Raw genomic sequence first — 25,167 nt, forward strand, 5'->3', positions numbered from 1 at the left:
TGCCAGCCTGATCTACGCCTAACTGCTCCCCGGCCAGCCCGATTGCCCCTAACTGCCCTCCCCTGCCAGCCTGGTCACCCCTAACTGCCCTCCCCTGCCAGTCTGGTCACCCCCAACTGCCCTCCCCTGCTGGCCCGGTCACCCCTAACTGCCCTCCCCTGCTGACCTAGTCACCCCTAACTGCCCTCCCCTGCAGGCCTGCCCCCCCCCAACAACTCCCCTCCCCTGCAGACCTGTCACCCCCAACTGCCCTTCTCTGCTGGCCTGGTCACCCCTAACTGCCCACAACTGCCCTCCCCTGCTGGCCATCTTGTGTCCACATGGAGGCAGCCATCGTTGATTACATGGGGGTGGCCATCTTGTGTCTTGGAGTGATAGTCAATTTGCATATTACCTCTTTTATTATATAGGATGAGAGGAGCAGATGACAAGAAAACAAGCTCAAATTAGATATTTGGTCAAAAGAAGCAATTTCTAATTGCCTAGGGTCATTACAGCTTCAGCCTCATCTCTCATAACTCCTTCTTCATCCTCAAGACTGTAGAGCAGTCATTGATGTTCAGTGTCCTGAGGTACTTCAAGATCATCAAAGGTAGATAGTTTTCAATAAAAAGGTTGAACAGGATTTTTGGCTAATCTCCACTTAATCTGTTAAATTTTAAAAACCCTACTTTGAGCATTCTGGTTTATCAGTGTTCTAGTGTACAAGGGGTAAAAAAGCAGCTGAAGGGAGAATTTGAAGGCTTTGTTATAAAAAGGGCTAAATAGCTATTCTCCACAAAAGGCAGAATTAGAGACAATCGGCTTAGTTTGAAGGAGAGACATCGGGTAGACACGAGGAAGAGCTTCCTAATGGTAAAGGTTCCTCACTGGAATATATTACTATGGGAAGTGATTGCGTCCATCCCCCAGGAACAGTCTGATGACCCAGTCTTAGGCCAGAAATGCTCGATGTTTGTAGGTCTGGGACCTACCTCCGTTCTCATCTTCCCTGCCCCTCCTGTTGTCCTTTTGGCAGCACTTTATGGGCCTCAAGACAGATCTCTTTCTGAGCCATGGGGAAGCCCTTGAGCCGTCTTTGGGATCTAGTGTTCTGGACATAGCTGGGGAGGCAGAGGGGGCAGTAAGAAGCAGGCATAAAGTAGCAAATAAGAAACCAATTACTAGTAATTGTTATCTTGGTTGTCTGTTTTTGGTTTTTTTTATATAGAATTTTTAGAAATTCCTCCTTTCAACAAGCAGTACACAGAATCCCAGCTTCGAGCAGGAGCTGGCTATATTCTCGAAGACTTCAATGAAGCTCAGGTGAGGAGTTTCTTTGTGAAGCTTCCCAGGGCACAGTGATGGAGAGCCCACCTGCTGTACTGAGAAGAGGCCCAAGAGGGACAGTAGCCAGAGATTTCAGGAACTGGGAAACGGCCAAAAGGTTGTTGCATAAAATAGAATTTTTACTGTGTACAAGGACGAAAAGTTAGAGTCTTGGGTTAATCTGCTGGGACAAAGATTAAAATTTGTGTTTAATAGAAATCCTTGTTACAGTGTTTGATTCTTTGCCTAAAATGCTGGATACATGGAGTTTGGTTGGCCCTTCAGGATTTAGGCCTCCAGAAAGCTGCAGGTGAGGCAAGGAAAGCCACTCGGGCCTTTCGGTGAGGAGAGACCTTGGGCAGAAGGACAGGCTCAATCATAATTTGGATTCTTGAACAACATGGGGTTACAGGGGGCTGACCTTTCACGCAGTGGAAAACCTACGTGTAACCAGTCGAGTCCTCCCCCTGGATTCCCAATAGCAGAGCTGACCTTTGAGCACAGATTTGAACTGCATGGGTCAATTGAACAAATCTGTAAGTGGACCCATGCCACTCAAACCCATGTTGTTCAAGAGCAGCTGTATTTGGGTGTTCGGATCTGGTCTCTGTGACATGGACCGTTCGGGGGCTTTGCACAGACATCACCAGACCCATCAGTTCTGCCCCTTTTCTTCCAGTGTAACACGGCTTACCAGTGTCTCCTAATTGCGGATCAGCATTGTCGAACCCGGAAGTACTTCCTGTGCCTTGCCAGTGGGATTCCTTGTGTGTCTCATGTCTGGGTCCATGACAGTTGCCATGCCAACCAGCTCCAGAATTATCGCAATTATCTGCTGCCAGCTGGGTACAGCCTTGAGGAGCAGAGAATTCTGGATTGGTGAGTATTTAAGAGCCCACCTAGAATGGTGGAAAGGAAGACAGCAGCTTTGGGAGGACAAGAATCTAGAGAGTAAATATTTCTAGAAACTGGAATGATCACACAATAAATTACAGACTTTGAATAGGTTTGAGATTACTTAAGCAGTTCACCTAGTTTACTTTCTTAGGGTATAGTGGTTAGGGACCTCTTGAAAATGTGTGAGCATTTCCATGTCAGTTCAATATTCTCAACCTATAATGTTAGGGGACTAAGTTTTAAGTAAGGCATTTAAAAATGTAGGCTTAGGTCATAGCTGGTTTGGTTCAATGGATAGAGCATTGGCCTGCAGACTGAAGGGTCCTGGGTTTGATTCTGGTCAAGGGCACATGCCAGGGTTGCGGGCTCGTTCCCCAGTAGGGGGCGTGCAGGAGGCAGCTGATTAATGACTTTGTTTCATCATTGATGTTTCTGTCTCTCCTCCCTTCCTTTCTAAATCAATAAAATTTAAAAAAAAAATAAAAGAAGTAGGCTTAGGAGCATGGTTTGGCTTATTCTCGGGCCCAGGACAACCATGGAAATGGAAGGGGTGGATTAGAAGACCACGATCGCAGAGCATACACATCGTTCACAGAAAGAGGGAAGGAGTGTGGTGCCCAAATGCAAGGGTTTCCAAAGCATCCAGATGTACCTCAGTCCCTTCGTAGAAGGGCTGTTGTTGATATTATCTATCATGCGAAGGTTCCTTCCAATTCCAAGGTGCTGTGTCTCTGCCTCCTTCATAGGCAACCCCGAGAAAACCCTTTCCAGAATCTGAAGGTACTCCTGGTTTCAGACCAACAGCAGAACTTCCTGGAGCTCTGGTCTGAGATCCTCATGACCGGGGGGGCAGCCTCTGTGAAGCAGCACCATTCAAGTGCCCACAACAAAGGTACCTGGAAAGAATGTGTGTGTGGTTATTGCTCCCAGGATATCCTTAGACCCATAGCAATTAAGCTTTGTGGTCTGTCACAGTCCTGATGATAGAAACACGGAAAAGGTTAATCTAAGAGAAGAAAAGTACCGCCTTCTAGGCGTGAGCCAACGTGAGTGAAGCACTGGGCTGTGTATGCTTCGGTTGGTGTCCAGTGGTGCATTTGCTAAACATTTCTATAAGGTCCGCATTTGGGGATAACTTTTCACTTTTGGTTGTGATCAGTAGCAGGCTGTTTGACATAAAGGGTTTTAGCTTGGGCAGAGTGGGATGTCCTGGCTAGAAGGCACATCTGGCTTTTTAATGGAGGGTTAAATTGAGTCTCCTTTCCTTGTTCACCTTCCCCTGCTTCCTGTAGATATTGCTTTAGGGGTATTTGACGTGGTGGTGACGGACCCCTCATGCCCGGCCTCGGTGCTGAAGTGTGCTGAAGCATTGCAGCTGCCGGTGGTGTCACAGGAGTGGGTGATCCAGTGCCTCATTGTTGGGGAGAGAATTGGATTCAAGCAGCATCCAAAATACCAACACGATTATGTTTCTCACTAAGGATACTTGGTCTTATCAGTTTTATTCCTTGCTGTTGTGGAGACTGTGTTTTAACAAGGTTTTAAATGTGTCTTGTGTGTAATTGGACTCTTTGCATGGATCTTGTATATAGTTTTATTTGCTGGACTTTTATGATAAAATAAATGTTGAATCTCTTTGGTTGTAGTAACTGGGATTTCTTCATCCAACTTCTCTGAGCTTAATCTCAGAAGAAGCAGTAAGACAAACAGTAACTTCTCTGTGGCTTTCAATAGGCTTGTTCACTGTAGGAGGACAGCCAGGCAAGGAGAATAACAAGGAGTGACTTTTAAAGTTTTCTGTGGCCTCACTGTCAAAAGGTAATCCTGGGATGTCTAAAATTCAATATATCTAAAAAAATAAATTTTACAGTAGGCCCAGGTTAAAAGCTGTGCCAAAAGTTGAGTGAAATTCAGCATAGTCTGAGTTTCCTGGCAATTAAACAAAAAACATGTCTTCATAGAATTGAAATCACTAAACTGACCTGTGGGTACTGTGTTTTCAGAGCTAAAAGGCAAAAGGACCAGTTGCTGTGAATGAGCAGTGACTTTGTACAGAGATAAACACGAGAAACAGTGATAGCACTTGGAAACATTACAGGTACTAGTCACAGGCACTAGATTTCATTACTGTCGTCACAGATGCTGGAAGTTGTTCCTTCCCTGCCCGTAGCATCATCCCTGTTGATATCTTGGATCTGTAAAACGGGTCAAAAATATTTTTTTCTGCCAAATAGTAAACATTTTAGGTTTTGTGGGCCATTTCGTGTATCACAGCTACTCACCTTTGCCATGATGGCATGAAAGCAACCACAGACGATGGGTAAATGAATGAAGAGTGGCTGTGTAACAGTAAAGCTTTATTTATAAAAACAGGCGGAGGCGATGTTGGCTAGCTCCTGCTCCAGGGCAGCAGTGGAAGAGGTCATCTTTAGCTGATAATTGCAGGGAATAAGGGCGGTAGAGTATGTGGTAGATGAAGATATGAGGACCAGATTGAGTGGCTTCAAACTGAAGCCAGAATACTGCATTCTTTATTGGTTTAAAGGAAATTATTCGATGAATATTTTCATTCACACTAATATAAATATTAGTGATTACTAGTGATGGCTGGGCTCCTAAAATGGGATAATTCTAATTTTCATATGTGAAATCTAACAATTTGACCTCATTTTTTTCCTAAGGAACTTTTTTCTTTGTTAAACAATACTTTAAATATGTTGTCAATAGCTAGATTTGTCCTTTTACCAGTCTGAAATAATTGGAAGTTATTAGTAAAATTCTTCAGATTCACAGTTTTGAAAATCCTTAAGGATGGAACATTCTCTATCAATTTCTGAAGGAGGAAAAAAGATCTGTGGGGGAGGAAAGCCTAGCTTACCTGGTGCCTTCCTTGCTCAGTGGTAACATCCAGCAGTTGACCTATTTATAAACATAATTTTTTTTCACACTGGCCACAAAATATTTCACTTTCTCATCTGTGATTACTTACTGCTTGTATTTCTTGCAGCTTGAACAGTACCTAGGCACATAGTAGGTGCTCAATAAATGAACTTATCTGACAGATGTCCTCAATGGAATGGATCTTGCATGGTCAGCAGAGAGTTGATGCCACATGTCCTCCTTTGTGGGCAAGTTCAGAACTCCCCTAAAGGGGGGCAGACCCTTCCACATGGGAATAAGGGAAGGATCTGTACTCATGATTGTTCAGTAATCGCTTCTAGGGCGAAAGGTAAAGCCATCTCAGTAGTTTGCAGATATCTGGTGAGTGGCTAGAGAATGGGATATTGGTTCTGAGTCTTCTGTTAAAGGTGGAACGCAATGGGGATAGATTTGTTATTTTAGTTTGTGAACTAGAAATGTTCACATCCCGAAACTAGGAAAAAAGGAGAAAAAAAAAAACACCTCATCAAACATGCTTTGCTAAGATTTTCTTCACAGAAATATGAATCAGGGCAACTTGTGATCTAGATAATGTCATCTTAAAACTCAGTTTCTCTGACTCCTGCTAAAATTGCTTAGGAAAATATGTTTGACATTTCAGAGAGAGAAAGGAGAATAAAGTGCTTTTTAAAATGGGACAGACCTGAGTGAGGCCAACAACCACTGCATCTCAGTATTAGATTTAAGAAGTTTAGAGTTAGCAGGGGCAATTCTCTGCTTGCACAGACATGGAAGCTGCACAGCTAGTTAATGTCAGAACTGGGAACTGAACCCATGCTGCTTCCCAGCCTGGCAATACACAACCTAGCCAAGAACTTAAACCCGTCTCAGCCTAGGAGTGTAGTCACTTACTACGATGATGACTTTCACTGGGAAATACCCATTAAAATGATTAAGATGATCAGACACAGCCCTCTATCTCTCTGAGCCTTAGTTTCCTTGTTTATAAAATGAAGATATATGAATCAGAATTAGGGGTGGGGAGCCTTTTTTCTGCCAAGGGCCATTTGGATATTTATATTATTCGCAAGCCATACAAAATTATCAGCTTAAAAATTAGCCTGCTATATTTGGTCAAACATTTATCTCACCTCTAATGCCTTGGCAGGCCAGACCCAATGATCTTGTGGGCCTTATACAGCCCACGGGCCAGATGTCCCCATCCCAGGTTAGGTAATGGCTAAAGCCTGCTTCCAGCTTTGGAATTCTACAACTTGTTTTATAAAAGCCGCATACATAGTCCACTGAGTTCCCCGGGGGTTGTTCCTACCTGCCCAGAGTTCCACCAGCCTGGGTGTAATATTTGTTATAATCTAGTCGTAACAGCAGTTGAGCCAAATCCGAGTTGATCTGATGATTACGGACACTGGAGAGAATCTTGAATAGGAGTGAAGACTGGCGGCTAAAGCCCTGCAGAGAGAAGGACTCCAGTTGCCATTCCTCTGGACTCACCAGCTGTCCATGTGGAGAGGGGACAGGGGCTGTTCCTTGGAAAAAGCCTTGCTCAGAATTCTCCAGCACCACCTGGCTTCCCACACCCCCCTTTCTCTTATCTCCTGAAATGACTTCTTAGTACTGAGACCACAGAATGTGGGACTTCCTATGGAAGTCCTCTCATTCTCAGTAGGAATTTAGTGGCCAGCTTCAAATTAATATGTTGTGTCGTGTCCTGGGGTTGTGGAGAGCCTGTGCGTTTTTATTACGGGAGATGATTACAATCTCAGTGAGATAGAGGGTCAGTAAGGAGCCTGGCTAGGAGAGTGAGCAAAGCCGATGCATGTTGGTGGACTGACTATACTCTCCAGGGCTGAACTGTTTTTGAATGCTGAGGCAGCACAAAATTATCTGCTTCAAAATCCACCAATAACGCTTTAAATTTGTGTATTTGTATCTTGTTGTGTATTTCTGTGTGTATGTATGGGGAAATGCTTTATTGCCTCAGAGGGAAAGACATGGTTCCCCATTGGCAAAGCCATCTCTATCCTTTGGACAGGGCTGCCCACTTCCACCGGCCAGGCCACTCACCTTCACCAGGATGCGTAGCTGGGCGGCCCCACGTTCATCCAGTGGGCCCAGGTTCTGACTGACCAGCGAGCAGAAGCTATGGCAGAGATCTAGAATTTCATTCAGGCAGTGAAACACCTATACAGGAAACAAGGTTGGCATTAGGAAAAAGGAGATCTGGGACATAAAAATTTTGGAAAAATCTAAGAACTAGCTTATCTCTTGCTCCCACATCTGACCTTAGGAGTGAGAATGTCGTGTGCAAGTCCTGCCAACTCCTCCAAACGCAACACGTATAAAACAAACCCCTTCCTTCCTGGCAGAGACGCTCTTGTTCTCTTAGTTGCCCTGCACAAAACCTCCCCGCTAGCCAGCTAGACCTACCAGGCACGTTTCATGGACCACCGCGCGTGCTCCTGCCTTGAGCTGTGCTTTCAGTGTTGCTCCCTGTGCTGCGACACTCTCCTCCTCAGTGGAGCGCTTCTTTCCCACGGTAGCCTTTAGTGACCCCCTAATTCTATCTTATCTGTACTATTCAGTTCGTGTTTGTTCAGCCCACCTATGTTGTTACTGCTCTGTGTGTGTGTGTATGTCCTGTTTCTCCAACTAGATTGTGAGCTCCTTAAGGGCAGAGCCATGACTTATACCTCTGTATCCCCAGTGCCTTGCATACAGTAAGCACTCAATAAATATTTAGTGATGACTACCTGCTCTGAGATTCTGCTTTTCCGCGAGGATGCACTCATGCCATACAAAGACAGTATACCCATCACAGTGGTTCCTGGTGGCTTTCCATTCACAGAAGCCTTTGGAGTGGTATTTATATGACTCACTCCCCTTAGTGCGCAAAAGTAACAGCCCCAAACTGGAACAGAAGAGGAGTGTGCACTGCTTGTGCTGTGGCACAGCGGAGGAGTGACACTTAGCTCACATCAGAGATAAAGGGTAACCCTTACAGGATAACCTACAAAGGGTCATTTCAATCGTTTTTTGTTTTTTGTTTTTTAATCCTGGAATTAGAATCAGCTTGTGAGCTTTAAAAAAATATTTATACCGCCTGTCTGACGTGGCTCAGTGGTTGAGCGTCAACCTATGAACCAGGACACACTTTGATTCCCAGTCAGGGCACATGCCCTGGTTGTGGACTCAATCCTCGGGGGTTGTGTGTTTGTGTGTGTGGGGGGGGTTTAAGGGGTGGGGAAGGCGTGCAGGAAGCAGCCCATCAATGATTCTCTCTCATTGATGTTTCTCTCTCTCTCTCCCTTCCTCTCTGAATTCAAGAAAAATATATTTTAAAAATAAATACTGGTACCTGGGTCCCACTCCAGGGACTCTAAGTGTTCTGGGCCCTCATTTTTTCAAGCTCCCAGATGATTCCCATGTGGATCCAAAGTTGAGAATAACTTCCCTGAAGGAGACATACATACATACATATGTGTATGTACATATATACACACATATACACGGAGAGGGAGACACTCACTACTCCAGTTGACTGTGAAAACAACTTTCAAACACTGATTGATCCTTCTCCAAAAGATTTCTAGCCTTGGCTCAGTGGCTCAATTGGTTAGAGCATCGTCCTGACATACCAAGGTTACAGGTTCAATCCCCGGTCAAGGCACATACAAGAATCAGCCAGTGAATGCATAAATAAGTGGAACAACAAATCAATGTTCACCTCTCTCTCTCTCTCTCTCTCTCTCTCTCTCTCTCTCTCCTCCTTCTCCTCTCTCTCTAAAAAGAAGTCAATATTAGAAAATAAATTCTATATGCTTTTCGTTGGTCTTTCTGTGGTGTCAGAAAGGTTTTTTAAATGTCTTGAAATTCTTCCTTCTGAGGGTTAAACCCATATTTTGTCATCTATATATAGCTGCTCACCACATCCTATGATATATTTCAGAGATGCAAAGACATTTAAGTTCCCTTTTAACATTCCCTTTCGTTTGCTTTATAAGTTGTTAAAAATGGAGGGTAAACAATTACTTAATGATAGTTTCATATCTGGCAACTCAAAGTAGCTAAGGAAACAGTCAAGCTAAAAGCAGTGTGAGAAAACCAACCAGTCCTACTTACAGGTTTCAACAAGATAAAGGACTGAGCCAGCAAATTGCTCAGGAAGTGGTCGTGAGCCAATCGGATGCTTTCAAAGTCTCGGGTAGAATTGATTTGATGAAGCAGCTGTGAGAACTGAGACTCCAGCACATCTACCTGGTAGACAGGTACACAAATAGTTATAGCAGCTTGCATATTCTGCACACTCAGGGACATTAAGATGCCTGACAGGAAGACACAGAAGTTCTTTGTCCCCAATCATCTTTCTCCATCTAAGCCACTTGGAGGCTGATCAAAGACACCCTTAGAGACCTGGCCTTGTCGAAAGTTATTTGCCTAATTCTTCAGCCTCCAGTCTTGGCAAATTCCCCACCTGACCTCCTGCCCCAGCCCAATCCCCTCATGCCACATCCCCTCCCCTGACTGACTTGGTTATGTCCTACAGGATTCCAGAAGTCACAGCAAACTAAAAATAAGGGCAGGTCAACAATAAATACTGCACTGTTGATAAGGGCCCTAACCCCTCTTTTTTCTTCATTTATTTTCACTTTCCTCAAAAACGCCCCCAAGAAACATGCCTATTGATAAAATCGTGAATTTTCTCAAACCCCAGTGTTTCACAAAACTCCTGCCAACGTCCTGGACTTCTCTTTGTACCCCTTCCTTCTACTCCTCCGTCAGCACAGACCTGGAGGTAATACTGAAGATTATCCACCAGGAATGCCATGTGATTTCTCAGGCGCCACTTGACTGCGTCGGTCTGGTTGGATTTGAGGTGCTTGCGCTGCATCTGCAGGGCCCAGCAGTGCTGCAGTTCAGCTTGTACCCGGCGCACACTCAGTAAGTACTTGAAAACAACGTTGTACCTGGGACAGAAACATCAGGCTATGCGAGGTAAAAACCTCACCCCCCGCCCCATCCCACCATAGGCCCCAGCACTTTGTGCCACCCGCCCCTCCCCAAAAAGACAAGAAGGAAATGAGAATGGCTAGAGATGGGGACAAATAAAATGATTTATTTGGACTGTTACATAGCCATAAAGTGAATCTCAGCTGTACAACACAACAAAACAACTCCCAGTAATATTTTGAATAAAAAGGTAAATCTCAAAAGATTACATATAGTCTTATACCCTTTCTTATAGTGTTTAAAACAACTACATAGAAAAAAGTATATACTTTGGGAGAATATATATATATATTATAAAACTAAACATATACATATGATAGAAAACATGGAATTTAGGATAGTGGTCGCTTTGGGATGTGGGAGGCAAGAGGGCAGGACTGGGAAGGACCACATAGGTAGATGGAAATTACTGTCAGTGTTCTAGTTTTTGTGCTGGGAAGTGGTTTTATGATGCGCACGTGAGTGTGTGTGTGAGTGTGTGTGAGAGTGTGCGTGTAAGAAGGAAGAAAAGAGGGTCTGTCAAGGACCCATAAGAATATGTCAGGAACCAAGGATTTTGGTTAATATGATTCTCTGTCCCTGAAGCCCAAAGAGAAGATAAAGTCGAGGGCTCCCCGCACTGAGACCCCCTGCAGCAAGCTCAGGGGCTAGCTGCCTAATGCTGACCCCTGTACGGAGAAGACACATGGGATGAGCAGCTGACTCCTGGTGGAAGTGCGTGTATTTACCTATTCTAGGTGGGCATGCGGAAGACAATCCAATTCCATTTGGCTTTTTAAAAAACTTTCTAGTGGAACAACATATTGAAAATAGTCCACCTTGTTTGGATTCTGATTTGAGTAAACCCAACCATAGAAAACATTTTTTAGATAATTGAAGGAATTTCAATGTGGACTGGATATCAAACAATAAAGAATTAATTTTATTGGGCATGATAATGGCATTGTGGTTGTGCTCACAAACGTATCTTTTGAATTGCATAATGACAGTGAATGAATGTCTGGGACTGCTTTACAGGCTCCAGCAAAAAAACAAAAAAGAAGTCCCATAATGTTGATGGTTACTGAAGTTGGATATACGTACATGGGAGTTCACTATAGTCCACAGGAAATTTTCATAATAAAATGTTTAAAAATACCTCTGAGTTGATTTCTTTAAGGGCATATCAAGTGAGGAGGTGAGCGGACGGTGGGTCTGTGGGCTCTGAACCTGCCACAGAATTTCCCCCACCCCGAACAAGCCTTATCCTTCCCAGTTTCGGCCTAACCTCTTACTCTAAGCTTCTCTACCCAAAAGTAAAGGGGGCTGTGAACAGGAAGAGGGAGGAATAAGAGAGGCCCTGTTGTTCATTTGTTTCCCCTGTCTCCATTCCCCTAGCCCGAGCATGACCACGTCCATCCTCCAGCCAGGCCAGGGGCCAGTGGCAGCACCTGTCACAGGATTTGGGACGTTCCTGAAATGGCTTGGGGATGACTTCAGAGGCCACCGCCAGTCAAGTCTGCTTCTCCTGTCTGCTTTCTCCAGAGCTCTAGTCTCCTGCTGGTTCAGGGATGTTAGGTCCTGACGGGGCCGAGCAACAGCACTTGGCAGGCTCTCAGGGTAAAGACCAGGCGGATCCAAGAGTCTCACCACCTGGAGTGGCTCCTGCACTCCACCCCAGCGAGCTGGCTGCCCCCACTGCCTCTCCCTGGGGATAAGGAGGTGATCTTCTCCAGTGGCTAAAGTCCACAGCAAACGCTTGAGCTTAGAAAAGTCTTCCCAGTAAATAAATAGTCACAGAAGTCAGGGAGGAACTGGGTCAGCCTCAGGGATTACCCAGGGCCAGGCTCATGTGGGGCAGGGACTGCGTGTCCCAGGGGTCAAACTGCTTGTTTTGGCATTAAAAACGCACATGAACCTTTCATAGTGTTAAGGGTTTGACCCTCCTGTTCATTCCAGTCCCCACCACTTCCCACTGTCTCAGGTCAGTGGCTTCACTGATTGTTTTCTGTGCAGCCCCTCAAGGCATCCGAGTTTGAAACCTCTGATTTACAGGGTAGCTACTGTTCTCCCACCAACTCTATTCCTGCTTTCTTTCCTTGGATGTAAGGTGGGTCTTCATTACCTGTGAGAAACTTGGAAATACTTACTTTTCCAGGACAGCAGGCGTGAAGAGAATGTGCAGTGGCCACTGCACTTTGTAGGAAAGACCTAGGGCTGCCCAGCCTGATGCAGGGGCTTCCCGAGGAGAGGTTTCCCGGGGAGGCCCTTCCCTGGCCTGAGCAGCATCTGTCAAGAAGAGGAGGAAGGATGTCTAGGTTAGACTTTGCTAATCTAGAACTAGAGCATCAACGGTGAGTAGCATTCAGGAAATGAGTGCTCCCTCATCCCGCAGTGTCAGAAGCACCAAGGGGACTTGCAGAGGCAAGGAATGTTTGTGTGAAGTTCTCTTAGGAGGTTTCTATAAAATGTGAACTAGCTGGTTTCTAAGGTCCAAAATGCTATGGCTTCTGGGGAGGTAGATGGAAGCAGAGACAGCAGAACAGATGATGAACAGCAGGAACAGAAGATGTAAGAAAGAATGGCAAACCTTTGTGCTCCTTCCCATGGTACTCAATCGTCAAGTGCAGCAGAGGGAGAAGGTTGTCATCGTCCAGTAACACCTTGTGTGCTGACTGCTGGAAGGCCACGTTCACATCTGCAAGAAAGAACACGGGCTGACACGAGTGCTTGGCTACATAACAAGCCCAGCCTCCTGCCTTCTGCCTCTCCCCAGCCTGCCGGAAACAAACAGTACGACGCCAGAGATGCCGGTTGCTTTTGCCTGACTAGCATGCATTCCTCCTCTTGCTGGTGACAGCATCTGATTTTCCGTGGGGAATCGCCCTGCCCCGTGTAACCCATGTAGTTCCAGTGGGGTTGACAATACCTGAGCCTAGGGCCGGCAGGTGACTCCGGCATGATCAAACGGAATATGATACTCTACCTTGATACACTATTTTGTTTAGGGGTCTGAACATGACCTAAGCCAGGCCAATTAAGAGGCTTTCAGATGCTGAATGAGTACAGCCATCCTGCCACCATTCGGAACAGGCCTGTCTGAGAAAAAAGGCAGAGGTAAAGATGGAACGATACCAAGTCCTGAAAGTGTCATATGAGCCATTGGCTCAAACTCTGCCTAAAAACCTCATACTTCTGACCTTTTCAGTCATAAGAATCAATAAATTATTTCCCCCCTTTGTTTAAGTGAGTTTGAATTGGGTTTTCTGATATTTGCAACTAAAAAAGTCCTATGTAAGTGAGGTGGACATCTATTGTTTTATAGAGCTAGAAAAAAATAGTAACTCTGTCCCCCCAGTTTCTTTTTTACTCTGATCCTCACCCAACTTCCCTCATGGAATCTGAATGGGAATAGTGATCATCCCCATTGGTCAAAGATAAACACTTTACTGAGGAAGGCACATCTTGATGTCTGACCTCTCTGTTCCAGGGATAGGTATATGATCTGGGCTGGGCTCATCAAAAAATTTCCTCGGGATTCTTTATTTTGCTACCAAAGAGATCAGATTTGGCTCCTCCAGTAGACATTGTGAGGCATGTTCCTAGGATCTGCTAGTGGCCATGTTTCCAGATGGAAATGTAAGGCCATCAAGGAGTGTACAAGGGGCACAGAGAAGACATGGTAAGACAGACAGAATCTTAGCAGCATTCAAGCCGCAAACATCAGTTGTTCTGAGGCCCAGCTATACCCTACCTCCCTGGAGTTATAATAGCAAATGTATTCTCCCTTTCTACCTAAGTTAGTTCAGGTTAGGTTTCCATCATTACAACCTAAAGAATTCTAATACAGTAAGTGGCAATAAGTTCCAATATGTCCCTATGTCCCATAGGAATATATGGCTATAATCTAATGAGATAAAATACCTGGTGTGAAGGTCTGAATCAACTCTTCCAGAAATGGTAACAAGCCAAGAGGCTGCTCCCAGTGACCTGGGTGGGAAGCCTACCTGGAAGGCCTGGCATCTTTGTAACTCGCCAGTCTGCTCTTATGTGGAGCAGCCAAAATGGTTCGACAGCAGCCAAGAAACACTCTACAACTTCAGTCAGCTGGCCATTCTCAGGCCCCCAGGGCAATTACCATGTTCCGTGACTGCGGTGGGTGGTGTTTTTAACATGTGTTGAGCTGTGTCAATGAAGGCCTGAAACAGTTCTCCACGTCCAAGAAGGTAAAAGTCTTTAATGATCTGCAAAAAAGAATTTCAATTTATAATTTGGTAATCCAGCAGGGCCCTGAGCTCCTCACTGTCGTACTGGAATTACACACATAATTTCCAAATTTCATCAGTTTGAGCTAACGTACAAAAGGATATAGGCTTTTGGCATTGCAAAGGGGCATATTTAGCAATCCCTCAGGGCAGAATGTCTGGTGTGTCTTTGGTATCATTCAGTAAAATCACAGTTATGTTATGCCAGGAGAAACTTAACACCTAAAGTTTTGTACTGTAGTTCGTTTGTAGTAGTAGGTGGAGTTGGCCCACTTGGCCGAAGACATGTCAGGCCATCTAGAAATCTGGGTACAGGCAATCAGCACTTTCAGCAGAGGCTAGGAAATGAAGTCACTGCCCCCCAGCATCATTTTAAGAGTGAATAGGACAGCTAAGCTTTACCTTCAGCTGACCCAGTAAATCTGACTCTTCTACCATCAGCTTCCAGAGATGCTGTGAAAAGAACCAACAAAACAGGGACAAAATTTCATTACAATGAAAATTAATGTAAAACATGGTTTTGTACAAATCCAACAATGTTGACAAAAAAATATAAACCATGACCCAGGAATGAAAGAGGAGTTTAACAGCAAAATAATATATATGAGGTGGAAATGTTCTGAAATTAAATAGTAGTGATGATTATACAACATGGTGAATACACTAAAAACCAATGAATTTTATACTACTTTTAAATGGCTCAAATGGTGTCATGTAAATTTAATTCAATAAAAAATTAAACATTTAAATATGAATGTAATTAATAAATTAAATATAAAAAATAAAAACCATATGATCACTTCAATTGATGCAGAAAAAGCATTTGATAAAAGTCAATATCCATTCATGATTTTAGAAAAACAAACAAGAAACAAAGGAAACATTCTTAGAAAGGGTATATACCAGAACTCCACAGCAAACAACCAAGCTGCTAGAACAACTGGATATCCACATGTACAAAATTAAAAGTTGATTCAATCCATATAGTGGAACACTGTGTAGTTGTGAAACATAACCAGGACATTCTCTAGGGAAATGTATAAATATTACCAAGACATTGTTAGGCAGAGAAAACCAAGTTGTACAATACTGTATACAGTGAACTATCCTTTGTGTAACAAAGGGGAAAACACATATTCATAATGCTTCAATATGCCACAAATATATATCTATACAGAAGAAAGAAAATTTATAATTTGGGTTAAGGAAAAATGGGAACTGGGCATGGAGTCAAAGCATTTTTCCTCCTGTATTTTTATTTTTGAGCTATGTGAATTTTTTTCTTATAATAAAAGGGTAATATGCAGATTAACCATCACTCCATCACAAATATGGCAGCGCCCAGTCCTCTCAGCCCTGCCGGAGTACCCCAGTCCCGGCAGGGACAGTGGCAACGAGGCAAGCATTCCGCACCCAGCCGCGGATGGGCCTCTGGGCTGCGGAGAGCCTCTGGGCAGTGGGTGTGGAGCGGCCAGGCCCCAGAGAGAGCTACTGGCGCAGAGATTTGTGCGCAGGGCTACTAGTTAATAAATAAAATATACTAGAATTTTTAAAAAGTTGATTCATACCTTGTACAACATAGAAAAATTAACTCAAAATGATCACAAACCTAATAGTAAAACTGAAAACTATATATTTTCTAGAAGAAAACAAAGGAGAAAATCTTTATTACTTTGGTTAGTTAAGCAAAGGTTTCTTAGGCACAATGCCAAAAGCATGATCCATAAAAGAATAAGAATTGATAAACTGGATTTAGTCAAAATTAACTTCTGTTATTTGAAAGACAGTGTTAAGAGGATGAAAAGACAAGTCATAGATTGAGAGAAAATATTTGTAAGTCACATATCAAAGGACTTATATCTAGAATAAAGAATTATTGAAACTCAAATAGTAAGAAAATAAAATAAAAACAATAAAAATGGACAAAAGATTTGAACAGACACTTCACCAAAGGAGATACATGGATGGTAAATAAGCATATAAAAATGTTAACATCATTAGGGGAATGCAAATCAAAACTACAATGAGGGAAAAACCTAAATATTTATCAACAGAGGAAGGGAAAACACATTGGTTTAGCAATAAAAAGGGTAAACTACTGATACATGCAACATGGATTAATCTCAATTATGCTGAGTAAAATAATAAACTTAACCAAGGAAGTGAAAGATACATACAACAAAAACCAAAAGATTTTGCTGAAAGAAATCAAAGACCACACAAACAAACTGAAAGACATTCCATGTTTGTGGATCAGAAGAATTAATAGTTAAAATGTCCATACTATCCTACCCAGCTGGTGTGGCTCAGTTGGTTGAGTGTTGTCCTGTGTACAAGGTTGCCAGTTTGATTCCAGGTCAGGGTACATACCTGGGTTGTGGGTTCAATCCTTAGACGGGCTGCATATGGGAGACAACCGATCGATGTTTCTCTCTCACATCAATGGCTCTCTCTCTCTCTCTCTCTCTCTCTCTCTCTCTCTCTCTCTCTCTCTCTCCTCTCATATCCTTGGGTGAGGATTAAAAAGAATTAAAATAAAATGTCCATATTACCCAAAGTCATCTATAGATTCCATACATCAAAATTCCATAGGCATTCTCCACAGAAATAGAAAACACAATTATAAAGTTTGTATGGAATCACAAAAGGCCCCAAATAGCCAAAACAATCCTGACAAGAAGTACAAAGCTGGAGACATCACACTTCCTAATTTTAAACTGTACACAAATCTACAGTAATTTAGAAAGTATGGTACTAGCATAAAAACAGACATAGAGACCCATGTAACAGAACAGAAAACTCACATATACAGTCAGCTGATATTTCACAAGGGAACCAAGACACCCGATGAGGAAAGGATAGTTTCTTCAATAAGTGGTGCTCTGAAGACTGGATAAACACATGCACAAAAATAAAATTGGGGTCCTTTCACCATCCACAAACATTAACTCAAACTGGATCAAAGACTTAAGCATAAGACCTACTAATAAACTTCCTAGAAGAAAATGTAGGGAAGAAACTCTTTGATATTCATCTTGGCAATGATTTTCCAAAATCACAAACAACAATAGCAAAAAACAACAGTGGGACTACAACAAACTTAAAACTTTCTGACCAGCAAAAGAAATAATCAACAAAATGAAAAAGTACCTATGGAATGAGAAAACGTATGCAAACCATATATCTGATAAGGGGTTAATATCTAAAGTACATTAATAAAACTCATACAGCTCAATAACAAGAAGATCTGAAAAGACATTTTTCCAAAGAAGATATCCAAAAGGCCAACAGGTACATGAAGAGATCACTAATCATCAGGGAAATGCAAATCAAAACCAGAATAAGATCTCACCTCCCACCTGTTAGAATGGCTTTCATCAAGAAGATAAGAAATAACAGGTGTTGGTGAAGATGTGAAGAAAACTCTTAAAGCCTGGATAGGGTAGCTCAGTGGTTGAGCATGGACCCATGAACCAAGAGGTCCCTGGTTCAATTCCTGGTCAGGGCATATGCCTGGGTTTCAGGCTCAATCCCCAGTATTCAGGAGGCAGCTGATCGATGTCTCTCTCTCATCGATGTTTCCATCTCTCTATCCCTCTTCCTTCCTCTCTCTCTAAAATCAATACAAACATATTTTAAAAAAGAAAACCCTGTGTACTGTTGGTGGGAATATAAAGTTCAGCCACTAAAGAAAACAAAGTCCCTCAGGAAATTAAAAAATAGAACTACCATATCACCCAGCAATTCCACTGCCAGATATTTATCTGAAGAAATCCAAAACACTAATTTGAGAAGATATACAAACCCCTATGTTCATTAGAGCATTGTTTACAATAGCCAAAAATATTGGAGTAACCTACGTGCTCATCAATAGATGAATGAATAAAAAAGCGGTGCATATATACAATGGAATATTACTCAGCCATAAAAAAGAATGCAATCTTGCCATTTGCGACAACATGGATGGACCTCTCAGAGAGTAGTATACTAAATGAAATAAGTCAGATAAAGACAAATACAACATGATTTCACTTATATGTGGAGTCTAAAAAACAAAAATGAACAAGCAAAACAGAAACAAACTCATAGATATAGAGGACAAATTGATGGTTACCAGATGGAAGGGTAGTTGAGAGGATGGGTAAAAAGGGGAAGGGATTTAAATTGGAAATTATAAAAATAGTCACAGGGATGTAAAGTACAGCATAGGGAACATAGTTAATCCTATATAACAAAAGCCTAATATGCTAAGTGTCTGGTCATCCGTTCAACCAATCAAAGCGTAATATGCTAATGATATGCTAAGGCAGCTCAACCGCTCGCTATTACGTGCACTGACCACCAGGGGGCAGTCGACCAGTCGCTATGTCGTGCACTGATCACCAGGGGGCAGTCAAACCAGTAGGTTAGCTTGCTGCTGGGATCTGTCCGATCGGGACTTAGCTAGATGCGCCAGACATGCTCTGGAGCCCTCCTGCAGTCCTTCCCTGGCTGGCCAACCTCCCAAGTCCCTCTCCAGCCCCGATCGTGCACCAGTGGGGTTCCTCAGCCTGGCCTGTACCCTCTTGCAATCTGGGACCCCTCAGGGGATGTTGGAGAGCCGGTTTCGGCCCAATCCCGCAGGCCAGGCTAAGGGACCCCACTGGTGCACGAATTCATGCACTGGGCCTCTAGTAATGTAATAACTATGTATGGTGTCAGATGGGTATTAGCTTTATCAGGGTGATCACTTCGTAAGTTTTATAAATGTTGAATCACTATGTTGTACACCTGAAACTAATATAATATTGTATGACAACTGCAATTGAAAAATTAAAAAAAAGAATTAGATGTTTAGGATACTTTGAGAAGAGTGTCATTTCAGCAAATGGATGTGATAGCTCTTCTGTAATACGTTGAGAAGTGTTTAAAATAACGTATTAATGATGGTTATGAGTGTTGTGTGCAAGCTAAAATAAAAGAAATAAACTATTGATACATGCAAAATGGATTAATCTCAAAATAATTATGCAGACTACAAGGAGCCTGATCCACCTCCCACCGAAAATAGTACATACTATTTGATTCCATTTATAGAAAATCTAGAAAATACAAACTAACCTATAGTGACAGGTTATATCAGCGGTCGCCAACCTTTCGGACTGCATGGACCACCAGTGGTCCGTGGACCACTGGTTGGCGACCGGTAGGTTATATGACAGATCAGTGGTTGCCTGGGATAGGGAGGGTAAGAAGGGTGGGATAAAGCACATAGGAAGGTTGAAAATAAAGGATGGAAGAAGGCATAAATATGACTTGAAAGAAAACTGGATAGTGATCTTAATAACTAATAAAAGAGAATTCAAGTGAAAATATACTATATACGTATAGGTTTGTGATAAAGAGGACATTATATATATATCAAAAAACAATAAACGTATATTCCTTATAAATACACGCATGCTTAACATTTAACCTGAAAATGAGGAATTAGGACATGCATAGAACTCTAGACTCAGCACAGAATATACATTCTCTGGGCAGATGAAGAGCAATTAAAAACACAAAACAGACCTGCTAATAGTCCATAAGGAAGCCTCAATAAATTCCAAAGGACTAATATACAGACTGTATTCTCCAACTATAGTGCAATAAAAATAAAACTTAGTAAATCCCTTTTTTAACCTTGGGTTAAAAAAAAAAAATCATAAAGAAAATTTAAAATTATTCAGAATGATAATGAAAATACAACATAGGCCAAAAACTTGTGGGACAAAGTCAAAGTCACATTTAACTCATATATATATATATATATATATATATATATATATATATATATATATATATTTATTTATTTCTTAGAAAACAAATATTAAAAATAGAAGAGCCCTAGCCAGTTTGCTCAGTGGATAGAGCGTCGGCCTGTGGACCAAAGGGCCCTGGGTTCGATTCTGGTAAACGGCACGTACCTTGGTTGCAGGCTCCTCAGGCCTTGGCCCTGACGGAGGCAACCAACCGATGTGTTTCTCTTACATTGATGTTTCTCTCTTTCCCTCTCTCTTCCACTCTCCCTAAAAATCAGTGGAAAAAATATCCTCAGATGAGGATTAACAAAAAAAAAGAAAAAAGGTAAGAAAAGATCCAAGAAGGGATGAGTATATGTATTTGCAAGACACTCCCCCTTCTCCCTCTGGATACACTGTATTTCTTTTCATTACTATAAGCTGTTGTTATTGTTACAATAATACCTTTCAAAAAAAGTCAACTAGGTACAATTCTAAAACACTTTAAAGAGTTTGAGATTCAATTTTTTTTTGTCTATCATTTTTACAAACTGGAAATATTATTTCTAGCAATATGTGCATTTCAAAATTTCAACAGAAAAAAAATTGAAACCTTATGTTATTCATTCAAGAAAATTTTACTTTCCTTCATTAATTATATTTTCCTAAGAGTTATCACAAAAATGAAAAAAGAACAGAAATAGATTCAATAAAACAGATGAAAGGAACTGAAGACACCAGCCCCTTAGACAAGCACTGTCCTGGCTCTGGACAGAGGAGTGTCTTGAGAGTTTGAAAGGGCCGGAAAGTGTACTCTACACTTGATCTCAGCCAAAAGGCCAGGAAGTGACAGCAAGTGTATTCTAGATAATTCCGATATTTACTTGCCCATAAAGAATCAAATCAAGTGATACTTCAAGGCCACTTTGATGTCTAAATTCTGTTTATAACACAACTGTCTTCAACCCCTAGGAATTTCTGAGGCAGTGACCAAAAAAGATAATGACAGTTTGTGATAGATGACTGGGCTTCCAATGTGAGGGCCCTGATGCTAAGCTTCCTCAGGTTCTGGACACTGACCCTAGTGCATTGGCTATGCTTCAAAATAACCCGCAGGGGTTTGTTTATTGGTTGGTTGGTATAAATACAAGTACCTACGCCCTCCTGACTTACAAATCAGAAACTCTGAGGAAGGGACATGGTGCAAGTAAGCTTTAACATCTCCACAGGGATTCTACACGCAGCCAGAGTTGGAAACCACTAACACAGTCATCAACCCCATGGATTAACTGTAGATTTCATTTCACATTACCACAGACCTGTGAGCCAAATTTTATCATAAGGACAGAACATATGCCCATCTGAAAAATTATTGGTCATAATTTAAGTTCATGGATGAAGCACGATTCACATATGAACAATGACCTAGGTAGGGGTCGGAAGACCTGTGTCTGACCTCACCTTTGTTATTTACTGTGCAACAGCAGGCAAGTTAGCTTCCTGAGTGTTGTTTTCATTCACAGGAATGGAAAATTATACCTGTTCTGTCTGCCTCAGGAGTATCATATCCACAAATGGCAGAATAAGCAATAAAGCCATTATAAAACATAAGTAAGGCACTACATTTACTCAGAATCCATCGATTCCTTGGAGTTATTGCCAACTACCGTATACAGACAGATTCAAAATGCTGACTATCTGAAATGAAACCAAGACCTCCCTTTATTCAACGAGCTAATTAAGTAACTAGTAAACTCCTGCCAGGTGCGAAAGGCTAAGGCAGCTAGCTCCGCCTCTACTATGAAGAACAGAGAGAATCCTTCCATTTTCTACTTCTTGCCCTTCAACTCTGTCAAACAATTCCCTCCAAGCTAAGTTCTTACCACATTAAGAAGAAGCAAAAGTCAAGTATTCAATTCCTGGGGAAATTAATCCACTTTCTTCCTAAGAAAACAGACGATGAAAGACAAACCTCAGCCACAGTGCTCCGAATACGATCCACCACCTGCTCAAAGTCCACCAGGCTGAAGAGCGGCTGCTGCTTGAGGCGGTGCAGCTCAGCAGCAAAAGTGTCCTCCTGGTTTTTCAAAATGGATCCTGCAAAATGTGAAGGCACCGTCACAGGAAGGCAGGGCACAACCAGGGCCCCCATCCTGCTGGCACAGCTCCTTCACCTGCTCGAGAGCAAGCCGTTATGGTTGTGCTGAAATGCCAGTACATAAACATTACTCACCACTCACTATGACTAGGGGAATTTGGGGTTCCCGCAATATCAAGAAGGGCCTTTGAGGATGGGGTACATTGTGCAAGGATATTCTTACCTTTTCTAGTCAGGTTGACATTTTGATTCTCAAACATCTGGACAGATTCTCCGACAAACAGGATTTTTTCAGCAACCCTCACTGGGATGTAGGATGGCAGAATCTCCACTCGCAGGGAAAACTGCTTTAGAGATGGTGCCAGCATGTTCTCTTCCTCTATCAGGCGCTGGTCAAGGAAGTAATCCATATTAGAGATGATGTATGAAGAAAAGGAAAACAAGAAAACATCCCAACACATGATATACATTTTCTATAAATAGAGCAGGGACTTTAAATCTGAAGTTGCACCTAGTGTTAGAAAGATGTATTCCATTTTCAGGCAGCAGAAGAGATGGAAGAAATAACAGTGTTTTGTTGTTGTTTTTTGTAATATGTTTTTTATTGATATCAGAGAGAGGAAGGGAGAGGGAGAAATAGAAACATCAATGATGAGAGAGAATCATTGACCGGCTGCCTCTTGCACGCCCCCTACTGGGATCTAGCCCACAACCCGGGCATGATCTGTGACCTCCTGGTTCAGGGGTCAACACTCAACCACTGAGCCACACTGGCCCGACCAGTGTTTTTTTAATATTAGGATTTTTGTCCTCACTCTGCCTTTACTACTTGTGCAGATCTGGACCTCAGTTTCTCTACTTGTACCGTGGAATAATTGATCATAATTGATCTTTACCCAAGTCTACATGTCTATGATTTTATTATCTTGTGTACATGTCTGCTCTGCCCAGCTCTTTTCCAGCCCCAAGTCATTTAGCCACGTGGTTCTCAAAGCGTGGCTCCTGGACCAGCAGCATCAGCTTCACACGAGAGCTTGTTAGAAATGCAAATTTTCAAGCCCCTTCCCAGATCTACAGGAAACTTAGGCAACAAGGCCCAGCGATCTGTTTCACCAAGCTCTCCAGGTGATTCCGGTGCACAGTGAAGCTTGAGAACCAGACATAGCCCAGAAAGGCCCAGATACCCACCCCCAATTCCTGACTTGCTTTAGATTTGACCCTTATCTTATCTAGTTCCAAGGGGCTCGACTGTCCTGACTTTGATCTCTGCTATTTGCCCTCATTGCTTTGGGCTTCGTGCTGGTGATCCTCCTGGCGCTATCCCTTTTCCTTTCACTCCCCATCCTCTTCATCGACAATCATATGTTCTGTGGCTGAATTTTTCATCATAACAGATATTTTAAGTCTTTTTACATCACAGGACTCTCTACAATTATAAAAGTTTCCAGACAAATATACAGACATACATTTCACAGAATATCCTGAAGTCCCACGTGGACCCCAGATTAAATATTTCTAATGCTGATGATGCCTAAATCGTCACCTTTAAGCTAGATTGCTCTCATGAGCTCCAGCCTCAGTCCACTGGACATTTTTTACAAGTACCTCAAACTCAACATGTCCAAAATTAGATCCATATTCTTTCCTCCAATACTAGCAATATACATTTCTTATCATCACTACTCGCCTAGCTGCTGAATCATCCTTGATTCTTCCTCTGAGTGCATATCCAATCAATCACTAAGGCCTACTTATTCCACTTCCTAAATCTCTCTCAAGTCTCTTTATTCTTCTCCATATTTACTGTTAATACCCTTGGTTTAGGCCATAATTATTTTCACCTCAGTGTCCCCCACATTCTTCTAATGTACCTACAGTGAATCTTGACTAAAAAAAAAAAGATTCCCCACACAGTATCCAGAGTGATCTATCATAAAGTCCAATGGTGCTAATATTTTGCCTAAAATTCTTCACTGGCTCCCAGCTCTTTTCAGGTTATAGTTCAAATTCCTTCCCACTGTTTACAAGGGCTTTCATGATCTTACCTCTGCTTAACTCAATAGCTTCACTGATTGCCACTTCCCCCATCCGCTCCACTGTCCTTACAAGATGCTTCAGTCTTTACTTGACCATTTCAATTGAATTACTAATGGTTCCCCAAATGAGCCACGTCCTTCATGGGCTCTGTACTTTACACACATCCTTCCCTAGAATATTTACTCACATGCTTGGAACGTTTCTTGACCTCTCCTCTCAAACTCTTTGCAATTTAGCCATATATTTCACTGAAAAGACTTCTCTACTTACTCTAATACCATGTTCTGATACCCGTACTTACTCTTTCCAGAATACTTAGTACACTGTAATGTTACTGTTTACTTATATCTTCCACTAAACTATAAGCTCTTTAAGGACATGGACTACTACCTATTATTTGTCTATGTAGTTGTGGCACCTAGAACAGTGCCTGGCACATAACACCCATTTAATTAAATGTTGTAACAGAATAAATGAATGGATGGATGAATAAGGACAAGAGAGGACTTTGGGGAGTTTAATCAAAACTCCAAACTGCATTTAAATACTACAGGGTAGCCCAGCCGGTGTGGCTCAGTGGTTGAGTGTTGACCTATGAACCAGGGGATAACGGTTTGATTCCTGGTGACGGCACGTGCCCAGGTTGCTGGCTCAATCCCCAGGAGGGGGCGTGCAGGAGGCAGCTGATCAGTGATTCTCTCTCATCATTGATGTTTCTATCTCTCTCCCTCTCTCTCTGAAATCAATAAAAATATATTTAAAAAATATAAATACTACAGGGTAGCTACAAAACTACTATAGGAGACAAGACTTATTATTAACCTCTTAAAAGCATATACTGGGAAAAGGGGAAACAAAAGGAATCTCACAAATATATTTCCTATCTTGTAGTCTCACATTAAGTTAGGTATTA

At 42.3% G+C, this 25,167-nt stretch overlaps 2 protein-coding genes across 5 annotated transcripts in view; one reads left to right on the plus strand and one right to left on the minus strand.

Annotated features, from left to right (window-relative positions):
* TP53BP1 (tumor protein p53 binding protein 1) overlaps positions 1-3,843 on the plus strand; it is a 91,178-nt gene extending 87,335 nt beyond the window's left edge. For all 4 annotated transcript variants that reach the window (XM_080674516.1, XM_080674518.1, XM_080674517.1 and 1 more), the window contains 4 exons: positions 1,211-1,305; positions 1,988-2,187; positions 2,952-3,097; positions 3,498-3,843. In XM_080674516.1, the coding sequence (XP_080530642.1) occupies positions 1,211-1,305; positions 1,988-2,187; positions 2,952-3,097; positions 3,498-3,685 (629 nt within the window). In that variant the 3' untranslated portion in view covers positions 3,686-3,843. The remainder of the gene's footprint in view (positions 1-1,210; positions 1,306-1,987; positions 2,188-2,951; positions 3,098-3,497) is intronic.
* A 703-nt stretch (positions 3,844-4,546) lies between these two features.
* The window catches only part of TUBGCP4 (tubulin gamma complex component 4), a 51,627-nt gene continuing 31,006 nt past the window's right edge, over positions 4,547-25,167 (minus strand). The window contains exons 8-18 of the mRNA XM_080674622.1: positions 22,441-22,606; positions 22,092-22,216; positions 14,760-14,810; positions 14,231-14,336; positions 12,683-12,790; positions 12,243-12,381; positions 9,893-10,070; positions 9,226-9,360; positions 7,171-7,287; positions 6,416-6,555; positions 4,547-5,578 (exon numbers count right to left, since the gene is read on the minus strand). Coding sequence (XP_080530748.1) covers positions 5,566-5,578; positions 6,416-6,555; positions 7,171-7,287; positions 9,226-9,360; positions 9,893-10,070; positions 12,243-12,381; positions 12,683-12,790; positions 14,231-14,336; positions 14,760-14,810; positions 22,092-22,216; positions 22,441-22,606 — 1,278 coding nt within the window. The 3' untranslated portion in view covers positions 4,547-5,565. The remainder of the gene's footprint in view (positions 5,579-6,415; positions 6,556-7,170; positions 7,288-9,225; positions 9,361-9,892; positions 10,071-12,242; positions 12,382-12,682; positions 12,791-14,230; positions 14,337-14,759; positions 14,811-22,091; positions 22,217-22,440; positions 22,607-25,167) is intronic.

This window comes from Plecotus auritus (genome assembly GCF_963455305.1).
Source record: "Plecotus auritus genome assembly, chromosome: 1".
Classification (NCBI taxonomy): domain Eukaryota; kingdom Metazoa; phylum Chordata; class Mammalia; order Chiroptera; family Vespertilionidae; genus Plecotus; species Plecotus auritus.